Genomic DNA, 14687 nt, shown 5'->3' on the forward strand with positions numbered 1-14687 from the left:
GCCGCGCTTTATACTGCGGCAGTTGGTTATATCGAGAGCATATCGTGCAACTTGTTTCAGAGTGGGCCTGGATCCAGACGCGACGACCACGATTGCGTCGCGGCACTCTGCGGGTGCTGGGACACCTGCTAGAGGCCTACGGCTTCTCGGCCGAGCAAACTCGCGCTCCAGAACTCGGTATCCTGTGCCCGCCTGATGCGAAGGAAGCCGTCAAACTCTTCGCACCCAGCTAGCGTTCTTCTGTTCTAGGAGCGACACTTAATGTCACCACGATGTAATGCAGAAGCTTCGACTGCTGGGCCAGTTGGCTCATCATCCTGTCCACGACGCTTCTTCCTGCGCTGTGTTCTGTCTCGCTCAATGACTTCACAATCACCACGATGTGTTTCAAGCATGAACGCGGAGAGACAAGCATGTGGAGTAAGAATTTGACCTAATAAAGTTCTATAGCAGAGAGAGAGACCGAGAGAGAGAGAAGAAATATAGGAAAGGTGGGGAGGTTAACTAGACTATACGCCCAGTTGGCTACCCTACACATTGGGGAGGGGGATAAGGGAGCAAAAGAGAGAGAGAGAAGGAAAGTCACATTTCACAACACACACACAGTACAGGGTTTCACAGGCGGTCGCTCAATGCTGTTGCCTTCAAGTCCTGTAAGAGTGCTCGTACGGCTTTCTGGGCTGCTGTGCTGTGCGACCAGGCTCCCAAGATCTTTCCTGCAGTAAAGGGCCGATCATCGAGTCTCCTCAAGGCACACTGAAGAGCCCGGCGATCTTGTTCAAATTGGGCCCAGTGGCACAAGAGATGCAGTTATTGCACATGGATAACTCTGCCACACCAATGAGATAGCTGAATGAGAAAACTTGACAAGTGGATGGATATAGCTGACCATACACCGAAAATTTTGTGCGCAGAGCAAGATTGTATCTCCTTTCTGTCTTCCTGATCGTTGTGTGAAGCCCGAGTGCGAAGACCGCTCTGTGGCACCATGGAGTGCGAGTGTTTCTTGTCGGCGCTCTCGGTATGGTAAATATAGCAAATAAATATTTTCAATACGCCATGCCATAAATAAAATAATTAATTTCAACGTTTCTTTATTGAAACACCTCAGTATTTCATTAATAAGTTATAACACATCATTCAAAGTCATGACAAAATAATACATTTCCATGTAACCGTTCCCGTGTAACTATGTAGCCACCACTTTTACAATACTTTCTTGATTCGCTCTCGGGTTCGTCGTTTGCAGAAAACCGGGAAAATAATTCAGAAAGTCGTTCGTTCGACAGCAATGATTATTGGTGATAATTGTTAGGGTTACACGTCCCAAAAGCGCGATATCATTACGAGGAATTTCGAACTGGAGGGGTCCGGAAATTTCCATTACCTGGGGTTCTTTAACGTGCCCCTAAATCTAAGTATACGGGCCTCTAGCATTTCGGCACCATCTAAATGCGGCCTCCGCGAACACGATTCGATCCCGCGACCAAGAAATTATTATTAACGGGCCGTTTTGCCGTCGTAAATAAATATTCAATCACAGTTGACTAACACTTTTTGTCATGGGTCATTTTGTGTAAGAACTGCTTTGTAGATGGATTCGTATGCACGGAGCTCTTTAAAAGCTGGAGAAGAAGCCGAAACGATCTCGATATAATAGCGGACAGCCGACCACAGAATGTTATTATACGTAAAATTTTTCGTGAAGCGGGTACTTACCCCCCACGGTGGTCTAGTGGTTATGGTGCTCGACTGCTGACCCGAAGGTCGCGGGATCGAATCGCAGTCTCTGTGGCCACAATACAATGAAGGCGAAATGATAAAGGCCCCGTATACTTAGATGTATAGGACGCGTTAAAGAACACCAGATGGTCAAAATTTCCGGATCCCTCCACTACGGCGTCCCTCATAATCATATCGTGGTTTTGGCACGTAAAACATTAACAATTGTTACATCATTGTGAATCGGCTACTTGTGCTCATTTTTGGAGCAGCCTGTATAAGTTAAGTCTGTTGGTATAGTAAAAGGTACGAGCCAATTGCGGCTGCAAAAGGCGCATTAAATAACGCCTTTAAAAAGGAGGAGCCTTGTGGATTCATGGGTACGTATCCTCAACAGTCCAGTTCGTATGCAAATATTCTCCCTTGCAAAAGTCGCCGGCCTGATCGTGACAGTGAATACGCAGTTAAACAGGCAGTAGGCCTATAGCAGTCATTTCCTTCTATTGAGAAGGAAAAGTTTCTTGCGCACAGAGAATGAACACATTCCTCCTTTTTCCATCGCACAAAGACAAACTCATTCCCACATATTCATGAACTTTTATTTCAGAGAATCTATCCTGTAAGAGGTAAATATTATGAAGTACAGTTTCCCACACTTCTAAAACAGCTAATGCGCCTATACATAAGACGTACTGCTAAGCACATACTACGCATTAACGAGTACATGCAAACATAACAACCACAAACACACACAAAAACGGACCCGTCTGTACGCAACAATCACCCGTAGGCGCTGTCGTACACAATGACGTTTAAATTAACTACAATGAAAATGACGTCAAACAAGACAACTTCTCTGTCTTATGCATACCATGACTATGTCAAGGCTTTTTTTTAATTATTTTTGACTAGATACGTACACTTGACCTAGGAGGCAAATGTATGACAGTAACGTCCCGTCAACCAGCTGGTGACGTAGATGGGAAACAGTGCACGATGTTTAGTTTAACGGAGACGAAGAGCAGTTGCAAAAGCATTTTGAGTTACCTGAAGATCAGTGAAGAAATTCGTAGAGATTGCTTCTAAGCATGTATTCAAACAAATCTGCTTACGCTTGAACTGTCGTCAGGGCAGACGCCAGTCAACTTTTATCTTTCACACATTACCAGAGAAATCTCTTGGCTAACGGCAAACAGCGCCTCCGAACGAAGAGTTTCTTCGTTCTCAGCGTTACATGAATTCGAGCGTTTTACATGCAGTTATCATTTATAGCAACTTGATGATATTGTTTTCACGCAAAAGTAGACATAAAATGCACAATACTGAACACAAAGGAATAAAAACAGCGTCATCTGGATGGGAGTAACGACTCTGTGAACACAACGGTGCTATTTGTACGTGCACTAACGACGCAGGAAATACAAGCGCTCTAACACGCCCTTGACTCGAAGGGCGAAGCCGAACACATATTTACTGCTATTTTTCCGTAGGAAAACCAATATAATACGACACTGACACTGTACTGCGGGGCGCATCTAAGTATAGTGCATGGAGTAGAAAGCCAAGACGCAACTTAGACGTTTGCTAAATACGAGTTCTATTACACCAAATATTGAGAACTTAAACAAACTGTTTTCCCAGAACACAACATCGATTTATGTGAGAGTATAACAATTTGAAAATGTTAGGAATTTACTGACATCTCCGGGCATCCGGGTATTTTGTGCAAATTGTAAACCCGGGAAATGCGATGTTACTGTACAGCACCAAGTTAACTATATATAACCTGCTTAGAAGTCTGCTTTACCACACTGCTTGGAGACTTTATTTACTTCTGTGGTACATGGTTTGCTCAAACGTCGGAGACATCCTGCAGGAAACATGAAGGGGACACAACAATACGTCGCAACAAGCTGTATGAGGTAAAATTACGTTCAACTTCAATAGCGCTGGCAGCGGCACACGGCACAAATTTACAAGCGTGACATCGAAGGGTAAGTAGTGCTCACACCACATGTACTCGAAGTGATACCGAAATGTAGCGACACCTTTGCGACCTTTCCAGCGAGGGGCTGCAAAAGGCGGTGTTACCGCTCGTTTCGCGCACCACACGTTCGTTGTGTAGCTACCAAGAGCGGCGTCAAACGAAGAACCGCTCCACTGAGTTTTCTTTGTCTAACGCGCGTGACTTACAGTGAGGGTTCCTTTAGAAAGACGACAGGGAGCGACCGTCGGCCTATATGCCGTCTACTAAGTGTATTCTAACACCAGAAGCAGTGACACTACGTTTACGCGGTCTGGTGAGCGAAACATGTAACAGAACAACGAGCACATGTATTGTGCACAGCACTCAGACTCTGGAGGGCCTGCTTTGACAAGACGTCCCCTGCAGCGCATTCCATCTACACCAAGACGCGACATATTATGGCAAGCAAGACGGTTGAAGACATGACACGAACGTTTGTCACTTGTGTGCAGGTAGGATCAAGCGGAGGCCACGTCATCCAACGGCCCTGCTTTGACAAGACGTCCCCTGCAGCTCATTCCATCTACACCAAGACGCGACATATTATGGCAAGCAAGACGGTTGACGACATGACACGAACGTTTGTCACTTGTGTGCAGGTAGGATCAAGCGGAGGCCACGTAATCCAACGGCCCTGCTTTGACAAGACGTCCCCTGCAGCTTATTCTATCTACACCAAGACGCGACATATTATGGCAAGCAAGACGGTTGATGACACGACACGAACGTTTGTCACTTGTGGGCAGGTAGGATCAAGCGGAGGCCACGTCGTCCAACGGCCCTGCTTTGACAAGACGTCCCCTGCAGCGCATTCCATCTACACCAAGACGCGACATATTATGGCAAGCAAGACGGTTGATGACTTGACACGAACGTTTGTCACTTGTGTGCAGGTAGGATCAAGCGGAGGCCACGTCATCCAACGGCCCTGCTTTGACAAGACGTCCCCTGCAGCTCATTCCATCTACACCAAGACGCGACATATTATGGCAAGCAAGACGGTTGATAACTTGACACGAACGTTTGTCACTTGTGTGCAGGTAGGATCAAGCGGAGGCCACGTCATCCAACGGCCCTGCTTTGACAAGACGTCCCCTGCAGCGCATTCCATCTACACCAAGACGCGACATATTATGGCAAGCAAGACGGTTGATGACATGACACGAACGTTTGTCACTTGTGTGCAGGTAGGATCAAGCGGAGGCCACGTCATCCAAAGGCCCTGCTTTGACAAGACGTCCCCTGCGCGCATTCCAACTACACCAAGACGCGACATATTATGGCAAGCAAGACGGTTGATGACTTGACACGAACGTTTGTCACTTGTGTGCAGGTGGGATCAAGCGGAGGCCACGTCATCCAACGGCCCTGCTTCGACAAGACGTCCCCTGCAGCTTATTCTATCTACACCAAGACGCGACATATTATGGCAAGCAAGACGGTTGATGACATGACACGAACGTTTGTCACTTGTGTGCAGGTAGGATCAAGCGGAGGCCACGTCATCCAACGGCCCTGCTTTGACAAGACGTCCCCTGCAGCGCATTCCATCTACACCAAGACGCGACATATTATGGCAAGCAAGACGGTTGATGACATCACACGAACGCTTGTCACTTGTGTGCAGGTAGGATCAAGCGGAGGCCACGTCATCCTACGGCCCTGCTTTGACAAGACGTCCCCTGCAGCGCATTCCATCTACACCAAGACGCGACATATTATGGTAAGCAAGACGGTTGACGACATGACACGAACATTTGTCACTTGTGTGCAGGTAGGATCAAGCGGAGGCCACGTCATCCGAAGTCCGGCGGTCGTGACTACTGCCATGGATAGTGGGTATTTGGATGCCCAAAGCGAGATCTGTCGTCGCTGTGGTCGAGGATCGCGATCGAGAATAACTCAACAGTCCGCTGACCAGAGACGAGGAGGAAGACACCATTTGGGAGACGTGCCTGTGGTCTCTGAAGCCGAAGAAGAGAAACACACCTTGTAGCCCTATAAAGACGATGCTGACGCAGTCCATGAGGAGCGAGTTCACGAGCCCGCTGATTAGGCCCAGGAGCCAGGAGACGCCCATGATGGATGCCAGCTTCACGAACAGCAAGATCCGCGATGGCTTCTCGTTCGCCTTGAAGTCGAACTTCTGAGACTGCGACTCCGTCCTTCGGATGGTGAAGACTGTGTGGAGGTAAAACCCGATGTCGACGAATAGAAGCGCTAACATAGGGGCCAGAAAAAATGCGACATGGCTCCACTTCTTATTAATAAAGCAGCGAGACATGCCGTATGAGGGTGATAGCGGCGAGTCGCCCTTTGTCCAGTTTAATATGGAAGCCACGCCGACAACCAGTAGAGGCGAACCCCATCCAGCGAAGGCGTACCGGACGAGGCTCTTCCAATTGCCCTTGGGTCGGCGGACGAGAATCAGCGTCTTCCAGATGTCGTACGACAACACGGTAGTCCAGAAGGCCGTCGACAAGAAGCCAAAGTGTACGACCACCGAGGACGCGACGCACACGTCGCGGCCGAAGTTTGTCACGTTGAAGACGAGAAAAAACAGCTGAGTGAAGAACAGCGTCATAGATAAGCACAGGGTGCAGCGAGACGAGAAGGTACGATATTCCTTAGACATGAGGTAAACCACTAGTTTGAGAACCAGACAGAGCAGCGAGACCGATATGCAGACGATGGTCAGGTAGCCGCGAATTAAGATGGCCGTGTTCGGATTTGGTGTCGAAGCATTCGCGTACCGGTAGGTCACCTGTTCAATGTAACACACTCCGTTGTATGACGAGAAGCAGGTGCTGTTTCTGTCGACAGTTCGGAATATTGAGGAAAGGTCGAGATCCGGGAGGCTGATTGTAATCTTCACTTCCACGCGCAGCGTCGTGGTTGTCTTCTCAGCTGGTAGGCATGACGTCGCCGTCAGATTGGCACCGTGGCAGCGAGCGCAGTACGCGTTTTTGTAGTAGGTCGAGCCGGACGCTTCGTCGATAACGGGCGCGTAAAAGGCCCAACAGGAACGCGTCACCGTAGAGTTGGTCTCCACAGGGCAGTCTCCGATGAGAGGGAGTCGACTGCACTGCCGCATGTACCTGTCAAAGTTTGTCGATATGAACGGAGGAGGCCGCAGCCTTTGCTGTTTCTTGCTGCCTACGACTGCCACTTCCCAGAAAATGACTTCGTCCAGGTCGTAGTTACAGAACGCGCAAAAGGCATTGCGATGCGTCACCTTTGATCGACGGCTCGTTACCGGGATCTTAAAGAACATGTCGCCGGGGCTGAAATCTGCATCTTCGCAACGGTCGCGGACGTCGTCTTGTGCGGGCCACAGAGAGTTACATCGCGAAGCCAGAAACACGTTCTTTGTGACGCCGCCTTCGAGGGCCAAGCTAGTGCAGGCCCACTTCGAGGTGTTCAGCGAAGCCAGGTCCACGTCCACCGATTTGTTGTCACAGTTCCAGCAACAGTCTCCGAACTCCTCGCAGTCCTCACGGCACGAGCACGTTAGGTAAGTATAGTTGTAGCAAGAAAAAGTTCCGTCCTCGCAGCAGTCGATATCTGCTGGACAGTTAGTGATCGACTGAAACTGGTCGCGCCCGAGATCGCTAAACGCCGGATGGTCCTCCGGTCTTGCGGGTCTTTTAAACGTTCCATTGCACTCCTGCTGTTGGGATACAACAGCGTTCGAAAGCAGCAGTATGAGGAGGTGCAGAAAGAAAAGCATGGCCGGACCATCTGATGGCCTCTTGTAAAGCTTGTTCGACTAATCGTCACGAGGGCGCTCTTCTCCCTGCAACGAACGAGAGCGAGTGATATGGATTATAGTAAGCAAGGACGACAGCTTCTTTACGCTGGTACGGAAACGCTGAACACATGTAAGCCAAAGTGAGAAGCCAAACGCTCCTTTCTGTAGAGGGAATGAATTTTTGAAGACTTATTGCTCTAATACCTAAGAGCTCAATGAAGCCGTAAAATGATGCTGCAATTTCACAGAGTCCGTAGAAGTAAATTAACAATCGTTTTAATACTATCCTGAAAGACAGTTACGCATGTTTTCTTTTTTTTTTACATCAAATGTTGGGTGAGTTACGAGTGCATAAAAAACGCAATACTGAAAAAAAAATACCGTTGATCTCGTCTTATTATTATCCAATAAATTGAAGCGGCGGCAAAAATTTGCCCTTGCTGTTCTCTTCTGCGGTACTATTTTTTCATCTTCATTTGTGAAAAGGTTCGCATGTGGGCTCGACTTCCTTCACACTGAACTTGGTTTTAGGGGATAACAGATGGCGTAAGTGCAGCTCGTGTGACTTGTGACAGACAGCACGAGTCATTTACGACTTGGAAACCATTAGGACAAAATATGATCGCGCTTCAACTTGACAAGCACAAAACAGCCGTAAACAATTCTACAATGGCCAATGCTTGTTGAGAGTTTTTCATTAAACTCAGGGAAGTGATTCTAGAAGCAACTCGCCACCGTAACCTATAGGTGTGAACATCGAACACGGAGAACTCACCCGTGCAGCAAACGTGCAAAGTTCCGGGTCACTATGTTGTGGGCTATGGAGAACCAGCACAACGGCGTAAGGCCACCTCGTAGCTGAATGTGTCATGGCAAGCAGTAGAGCGTCCTCACGGCGCGTCAGCCAACTGGCGAGTGGCGCGGAAAGATGCATACACTTAGCCACGGCGGGTGCACCTGTAGTGCCAGAAACGCACGTGAACGCCGGCTTTTGTATGGCTGCTCCTACATTATGCATCGAAAGACATCACTGGGTGCTCGACACAAACGCAGTGGCCCTTTCCACCGGCATTGTTCGCGCGGAAGCACATTCGGCTGATTAACGCATTCATATTGCACTCCCGCGTTACAGTTAGACAAGAGGTGAGACAACTGCTCTGGCAGCAGATCGCTCACAACGCTCCTTCTGCGTGTACTCGGCACTTAGACGCGATTAGCCACGCCTATAGGGGCCCGTATATAGTGCTTCTGTGACTCGCTCCTGTTCAGTCGCTAATCGTGAGATGCTGCCTTGACAGGTGAAGAGCTACGTAGTCAATGTCAGACGCCCCTACCAACGTGAAACGCAAGCAAACGAACTCTATAAGCGCGGCCTTGGCACGGAGCTCGCGCTAAGTGGGAAAACAAGGCGAGAAAAACGGAAGCACTTCGTTAAGTGAATACGTCATGGCTCATAACATTTGTGATGCATGTGAGTGGACGCTGTCTGCCAAAAATGGCTGACGCCTCGCGTGGATGGACCAGTTGCCTATTTTATGTGACAGAGGCGAACACGCGGGTCCGTTTATTCGCGCTCTGCCACCCCTCATTCATGTGCGCCAGTCTGCGTTTGTTTTGTCATTCGGTTCTTTCCTGTTTCCCTATGTATTCTTTACCCTTCATCCGGACCCCGGTAGCAAACGGAGCCTTCCCGCTAGTGGTTATCCTTACTGTCCTTCCTATATCGCAGCTGAAGTGCAACATGCATAGACGAGTAGCGTTAAAATATTCTTCGTATACCAGTGACATTTACTTTGCGTCGCGGCATACAATAACTGGATTATTCCTCAATAACGTAACTCACTCGTTGGATGTGCAGCCGCAATGTAGTAAAACAAGACAAAGCGGTTAAAAACGTAAGGTGGAGCTGATGAGTTGCATGTACGTATATGTATTAAACACAGTCGTTGTATTATTAACGGCAGTAAACCAGCGTGGAGTACCAGATCTGAGTTAGTCAGCTTCCTCACCGCGTGGTCCGATACATTTAGAACACATCTGATGATCGATAGCCCGCACTGTGAAAAAAACACGGTTGATCCCTCCGTCATAGGAATCGAAATAACACGAAAGCAAAGCGTGCCCCTACAAAAGTAACTGAATGCTTACTGTACATTGATGTAAGAGAGTTTGCACAATGTATATTGATGCCTGGCAGCTAATGGCACCGTTTAACGTGTATGCACCTACTTTGATGACTGGTGGTACATATCCATCCCGACGACTAAAGACTAACGTCATGTTAAATGATTAAACGAACCCTTGTGGTAGCTGTAGTAGTTAACGGTGAAAGCGTAATCAGAGAACGAGGTGTGATAGCCAGAAGAGCGTCGCATATTGGACGCAGAACATGGTCGCCATCCCGCGGCATGTTAAAATGTGATTGAACACCACGGCCGGACTAGAGGGAAACTCAAAGCGCATCGTGTCGCCCCGGTAGCCCGCGGCCGCGATTTTTCTCGGGGCGAGCGCGTGAGCATGGAACGCGGTGTTACAGCTAGGTGAGGCAGGCGCGCGTCGCAGAGCTATTTTTTATTGTCTTAGCGTGATGCTGAGCGAGGCCGACGTTTTTACGACGCTTGGGCAAAGGTCGCCACCTCACGGTGTGTTAAGGCATTGACAAAATTCAACTTCTACTGAAAACGCGCCGAATGGGACGGACGCGTAATGCGTTGCAGGTGCTAGTCGCGGAGGCCACAGTAATGACGAATTACTTTACCTTACCACTCCCAGAGGTCAACACCACCCAGCCGAAAGGGAGAGTGGTAGATATAAAAGACGCGTTCGTAAAGCCTCCGGAGTCTGTGACCGTGGCGCAGTGGATAGCGTGCCCGGCATCTGTTGCTGTGGACCTAGCGGTCGTGGGTTCGATGCCCCGTTGACGGTACCTTTCTTTCTTTGCCATCTGATTGTGTATATTTTTTCGACGTCATTTCCGTGACGGAAATACGTCACTGAAGTCTTGGTGGACCCCGGCATAAAACACTTTCGTGTTAAAAGAAATTAAGACAGCTTAGCACTTGTGTTGCCAAGACTGAAGGAAGTGCGGAGCTGGGCAGCCTTCTTTGTTTCTCTTCGGTTTTCTCTTTATTTCCACCTCTCTTTATTTCTTGTTCTCTTTTCCAGTTTTTTTATTATGGTACAGTTGGCTGGTACAGTTGGCTGGTATTATGGTACAGTTGGTATTTCTTCCGTTATTATCATCATCAAGGCGCTCGAAGAACAAGAGAAAGGAGACCTCCTTGGCGCGAGCGCGCGCTCAAATGTTTATGTTTTGCCTGTGTTACGCCATGCTACGACGACAGCATACGATCACAGCCTACGACAGCCCGGGGCCCCCTAAAGTAATCCGCACTTCAAAGCACGTGCGCTGGAATTGATCGTACAAGGCTAGCCTTAGTATGTATCTCCGCAGCGATAGCGGCCGGGTTACCGTGGATAGCACTTAACCCTGTAAAACCCAGCGTATCATATATGATACATTAAAAATAATGCCTCAAAAGAGGTAATAAGCCCGTCAAATATTCGTGGAAAAGCAATTATTGCATATTTAACATGTTATAATGAAGTTACACTGAGTTATTCATTTAATCAAATTAATTAATTAATTTTAATTAAGAGTAATTAAGTTATGATCGAAATATAATTTCCCTCTTTTTTTTCTTAAAATGAACTCTACAAGAAGAGTTTGTTGGCACGCGTGAGCGACGCAGAGACGAGGCGTGTTGTTGAGAGTCTCGGTACCAACTACTTTTATTTCTCGGCGAACTGGTTTTCCTTCTCTCCCTCTCCGCGCCTCCTTCGTGCCTTTGTTACGGCGCATAGGGAGGAAAGGGAATGTCGTTCTTCCTCACGCTGGCAGCGCCACGGCTGCACTGCGGCGCATTTAGAGTTCACCCCAAGTTAATATGGTGAGTGTTTTTTCACAATTTTTCTGAAGGCAGAACGCCTTTTGGGCATTACAGGGTTAAGGAAAACATTTGCGAACTTGATTCTCAGACACTTATCACGTGCGGATGATCATCTGTCTCACTGATGGGTAACTACCGTGCAAAAGACTTGCTGTCACCACGCTTGAGCCAATAGTCATCTATGTTCCATGACATGCCGGCAGAGAGCGCCTAAGGCAGTGCATTAAGATTTTAACGTTTAATTCGTTGTTCGTTGTCCAGGCCCATAGCCAAGTTAATGAAATGTTTGAAGGCTGATCGATGTAGAGACTGCATATATTTCGCTGTCCCTGCGCGAGTGGCCCGTACTATTGAGCGGTGCTTCTATCGCGCGTATAAAAATGCACGCAGCACCTGTGAACTTTAGCGTTTCATCAAGGACTACACTAAAATTGAGCTGGGCACCCTCCTACGCACGCATGCTATATGCAGTCATCTATCCTTTATTTGCTTACCCTTTCGAAGTGAATACTCCTCCGGAGGCATCTTCCGAAGCAGGCCGACGTTACGCGAACACGCCTAATGATGCCCGCTGTTCCTGCGGTCGGTCGGTGTCGACAGCAACAGAGGCAGCCAATGCCAAGCTTCTGCCGCAGCTCCGTGGAACTGGTTGCGTGACGACTGCCGTGCCATCTCCTGGAGGAGGCGCGCGTGCGGGAAAGCTACACAGCGCGATCAGTACGGGGCAAAAGAGAGCGAACATTCGTATTCGTACGCTCAACTTGCCCTCAAACTCTTTGGTGCCGCCGAAAGTGAGTTAGGTGCGCGTGCACGGGGATTGCAGGACTGGTGAGTCGACAGCCGTGCCTGCCGTACGCCGCTTCCAAAGTCCAAAGCAGGCACTTCGTTTACGGGAGCGCATGCGCTCCGCTTACAGCGCCACTGGATCGGCGGTCGTTTTACGTGTCTGGTCACGTCGTGGCTCTCTTCTTCCGCGTGGATTAACATCTCAACATCAGCAGCTTCATCTTCTGGGCCCAGTCAGTTCTAGGTTGTTGCTAGGCTTCAGCTAGGTGATGCGAGATTGTTTCTAGGTTGCTTCTCAGCGGACATAGGTTCGCGTTAAACCACAGACAGTCGCAGACACGACACGGATGTCCAAACTGCTGAGACAGAAACTCGCGCTGAAACCGAGCGTTCGCACCCCCCATAGATCTACGGGCACGTCGTCGTTCACGTAGGCCTTCCATCGCTTCAGCGTGTTCTCGCAGCCGTCGTTACCATTCCCGTTCCCTAGTATTGTCTCGTTGTACGTACCGCTGAAGCACCCCGTACAGATGCTTCAGCGAAGCTGAAACGTGCGGCCATGGTGTTTATCACTGGGTTAATCCCGACGATTCATTAAAGCTTTTCTGAATTACTGATTGCGACTGTATAGAAATCTTAATTGGTGTTTGCAATCCGTCTGTTGCCTTCTTCATTTGTAGTGGACCAGCGGTGCGTAGCGGGATTTGCCCAATTTTTTTGGCGCACACCCGTTCATGATGATGACAGTTTTTTGCACACAACAAAGTTTTTTACGGCCGGCTTCAACAGTTTCGCTGTTAAAACCTTACTGGGCTGGCGAGATTGGGCCCTTCGAGAGCCCCGGGCTACCGCACAGTTCTCATATTGCGCGTACATATCCAGACCACGTAGGAGAAGAGGAAATATTTTTAAAATTTGCACTGATATATGCACACAAATAAGAAAAATGCGGCTGGGGGATTGGCTGGACAGTATTCAAGATTTCAACCACTCCGACTTTTATTCTTACTCTTGACGGGTCGCGCGTTTATGTCCTGAAAGAGGGTATAATGGTACATCCCTTGCGATAACCAGGGATGTACCATTATACCTTGTTATTATTGCCATTATACCTTGTTATACTTTGTTATGCATCCCTCGCAATAACACTGACATGTTATCGCAAGGGGTGTGTAAGAGAAAGTACACATGTTCGCTGAGGCCTCACTAGTGAAACTGCCAGTCTAATACCCGTGTTATAACACAGGCAGCCTAAACCTCGGTTAGTGTAACCGCTGTTACGCGTAACCGCGGTTCGCTTATGTTACACGATATGCGAAACCGCGGTTGTATCAAACCGAGCTTGGCGACCTCGGTTTGGCTGCTAACCGAGAAAATGGCGGACTCCATGTAGGACGCGTGTACGCCGCGAGCGTTCGTGAAAAATGAACGAATTGGACTGCCCGAACCACAGAAAGTCTGATTAGGCTTTGGGAAAACAATTAGCGTCATCTGCGGAGCGCCTCAAGGAATGCTAAAGTGGACGCGGCAATAACAGCCGAGTTGAACGGACTGCCGCCACACGCAGAGCCATTCACGCCAAAGCAAGTCCGCTTTAACCGAGGACGATTGTGCGCCGTGTAACATCGGCGAACCATGGTTGGCGCTAACCGTGGTTGAACGCGGTTAACCGTGGTTGGTCGTAACTGCGGTTAACTTGCCTGTGTAACAAGGGTAATTATTAAGGAAAGAACACCGAAAGGCACAAACGTTACGTCCCCACGGCAGTATATATGTTCTACGTTGCAGGAAGTGACTGTTGCTCTCCTCAGAAATGTTGGGCACCAAGCACTTCATCCCCTAACGGTAGCGAACGGGCGAAGGGTTTGGTATACAGGGGCCAATGATTCGGAGCTAATCGTTTCTTTATATGAGAATAAGGTCTGATTCGCCATTCTTTAATACCACTTTTAAAAAAATTCATTCAAATATTTTTGTCTCAACGTGCGGGATCGCACCGTCTGTATGAAATGGGAATGTTTAACTGTACGATGTCTCTTCCGCAGTCCTCGATATCAGAAAAATGTACGATTCGGACCGTAAGCAACGCGAGATTTGATACCATGCTCTAGAAATTATTCTCCAGTCTTACTTGGTCGTCGAAACCGAAGAACAAGTAGGCACCAAGAACGCCTGCGAGCAAATTACTTAAAATATACGCCGAATGGTAGTTTACCGATGCCAACGGCTTCCGTGCCGTTAATGGTACCAAAAATTGCAGCAATTCTGTGATATGGAGCAGCCCAGCGGCGCACGTGATAAACGCCAGTTTGACGAACAAGCGAAGCCGGGATGGGCTGCCAATGGTCATTTGCGCCTCAATAGGAGGTTTTCCTAATTCAGCGCCACCTGTCGGCAGCAACGAGAAGCATTTCTCAGCCGCCATTAGTAGGTCGCGCGCCGTCAGAGCAGT

General features: G+C 48.6%; 2 protein-coding genes across 2 annotated transcripts in view; one reads left to right on the forward strand and one right to left on the reverse strand.

Moving 5' to 3' along the window:
- The window catches only part of LOC125757775 (outer membrane lipoprotein Blc-like), a 109228-nt gene extending 108966 nt beyond the window's left edge, over window positions 1-262 (forward strand). The window contains exon 5 of the mRNA XM_049413923.1: window positions 61-262. Within this exon, the coding sequence (XP_049269880.1) occupies window positions 61-233 (173 nt within the window). The 3' untranslated portion in view covers window positions 234-262. The remainder of the gene's footprint in view (window positions 1-60) is intronic.
- Window positions 263-5528: 5266 nt separating this feature from the next.
- Window positions 5529-7107, reverse strand: LOC119386364 (probable G-protein coupled receptor Mth-like 2). The gene has a single exon (XM_037653680.2). The coding sequence runs from the start codon at window positions 7020-7022 to the stop codon at window positions 5529-5531; it is 1494 nt and encodes a 497-aa protein (XP_037509608.2). The 5' UTR covers window positions 7023-7107.
- Between the last annotated feature and the right edge of the window lie 7580 nt (window positions 7108-14687).

This window comes from Rhipicephalus sanguineus, chromosome 3, assembly GCF_013339695.2.
Source record: "Rhipicephalus sanguineus isolate Rsan-2018 chromosome 3, BIME_Rsan_1.4, whole genome shotgun sequence".
NCBI lineage: Eukaryota > Metazoa > Arthropoda > Arachnida > Ixodida > Ixodidae > Rhipicephalus > Rhipicephalus sanguineus.

Bases quoted from the DNA above. Each gene is read 5' to 3' on its own strand.
- LOC119386364 (XM_037653680.2), bottom strand. From the start codon at position 7,022: ATGTTCTTTAAGATCCCGGTAACGAGCCGTCGATCAAAGGTGACGCAT.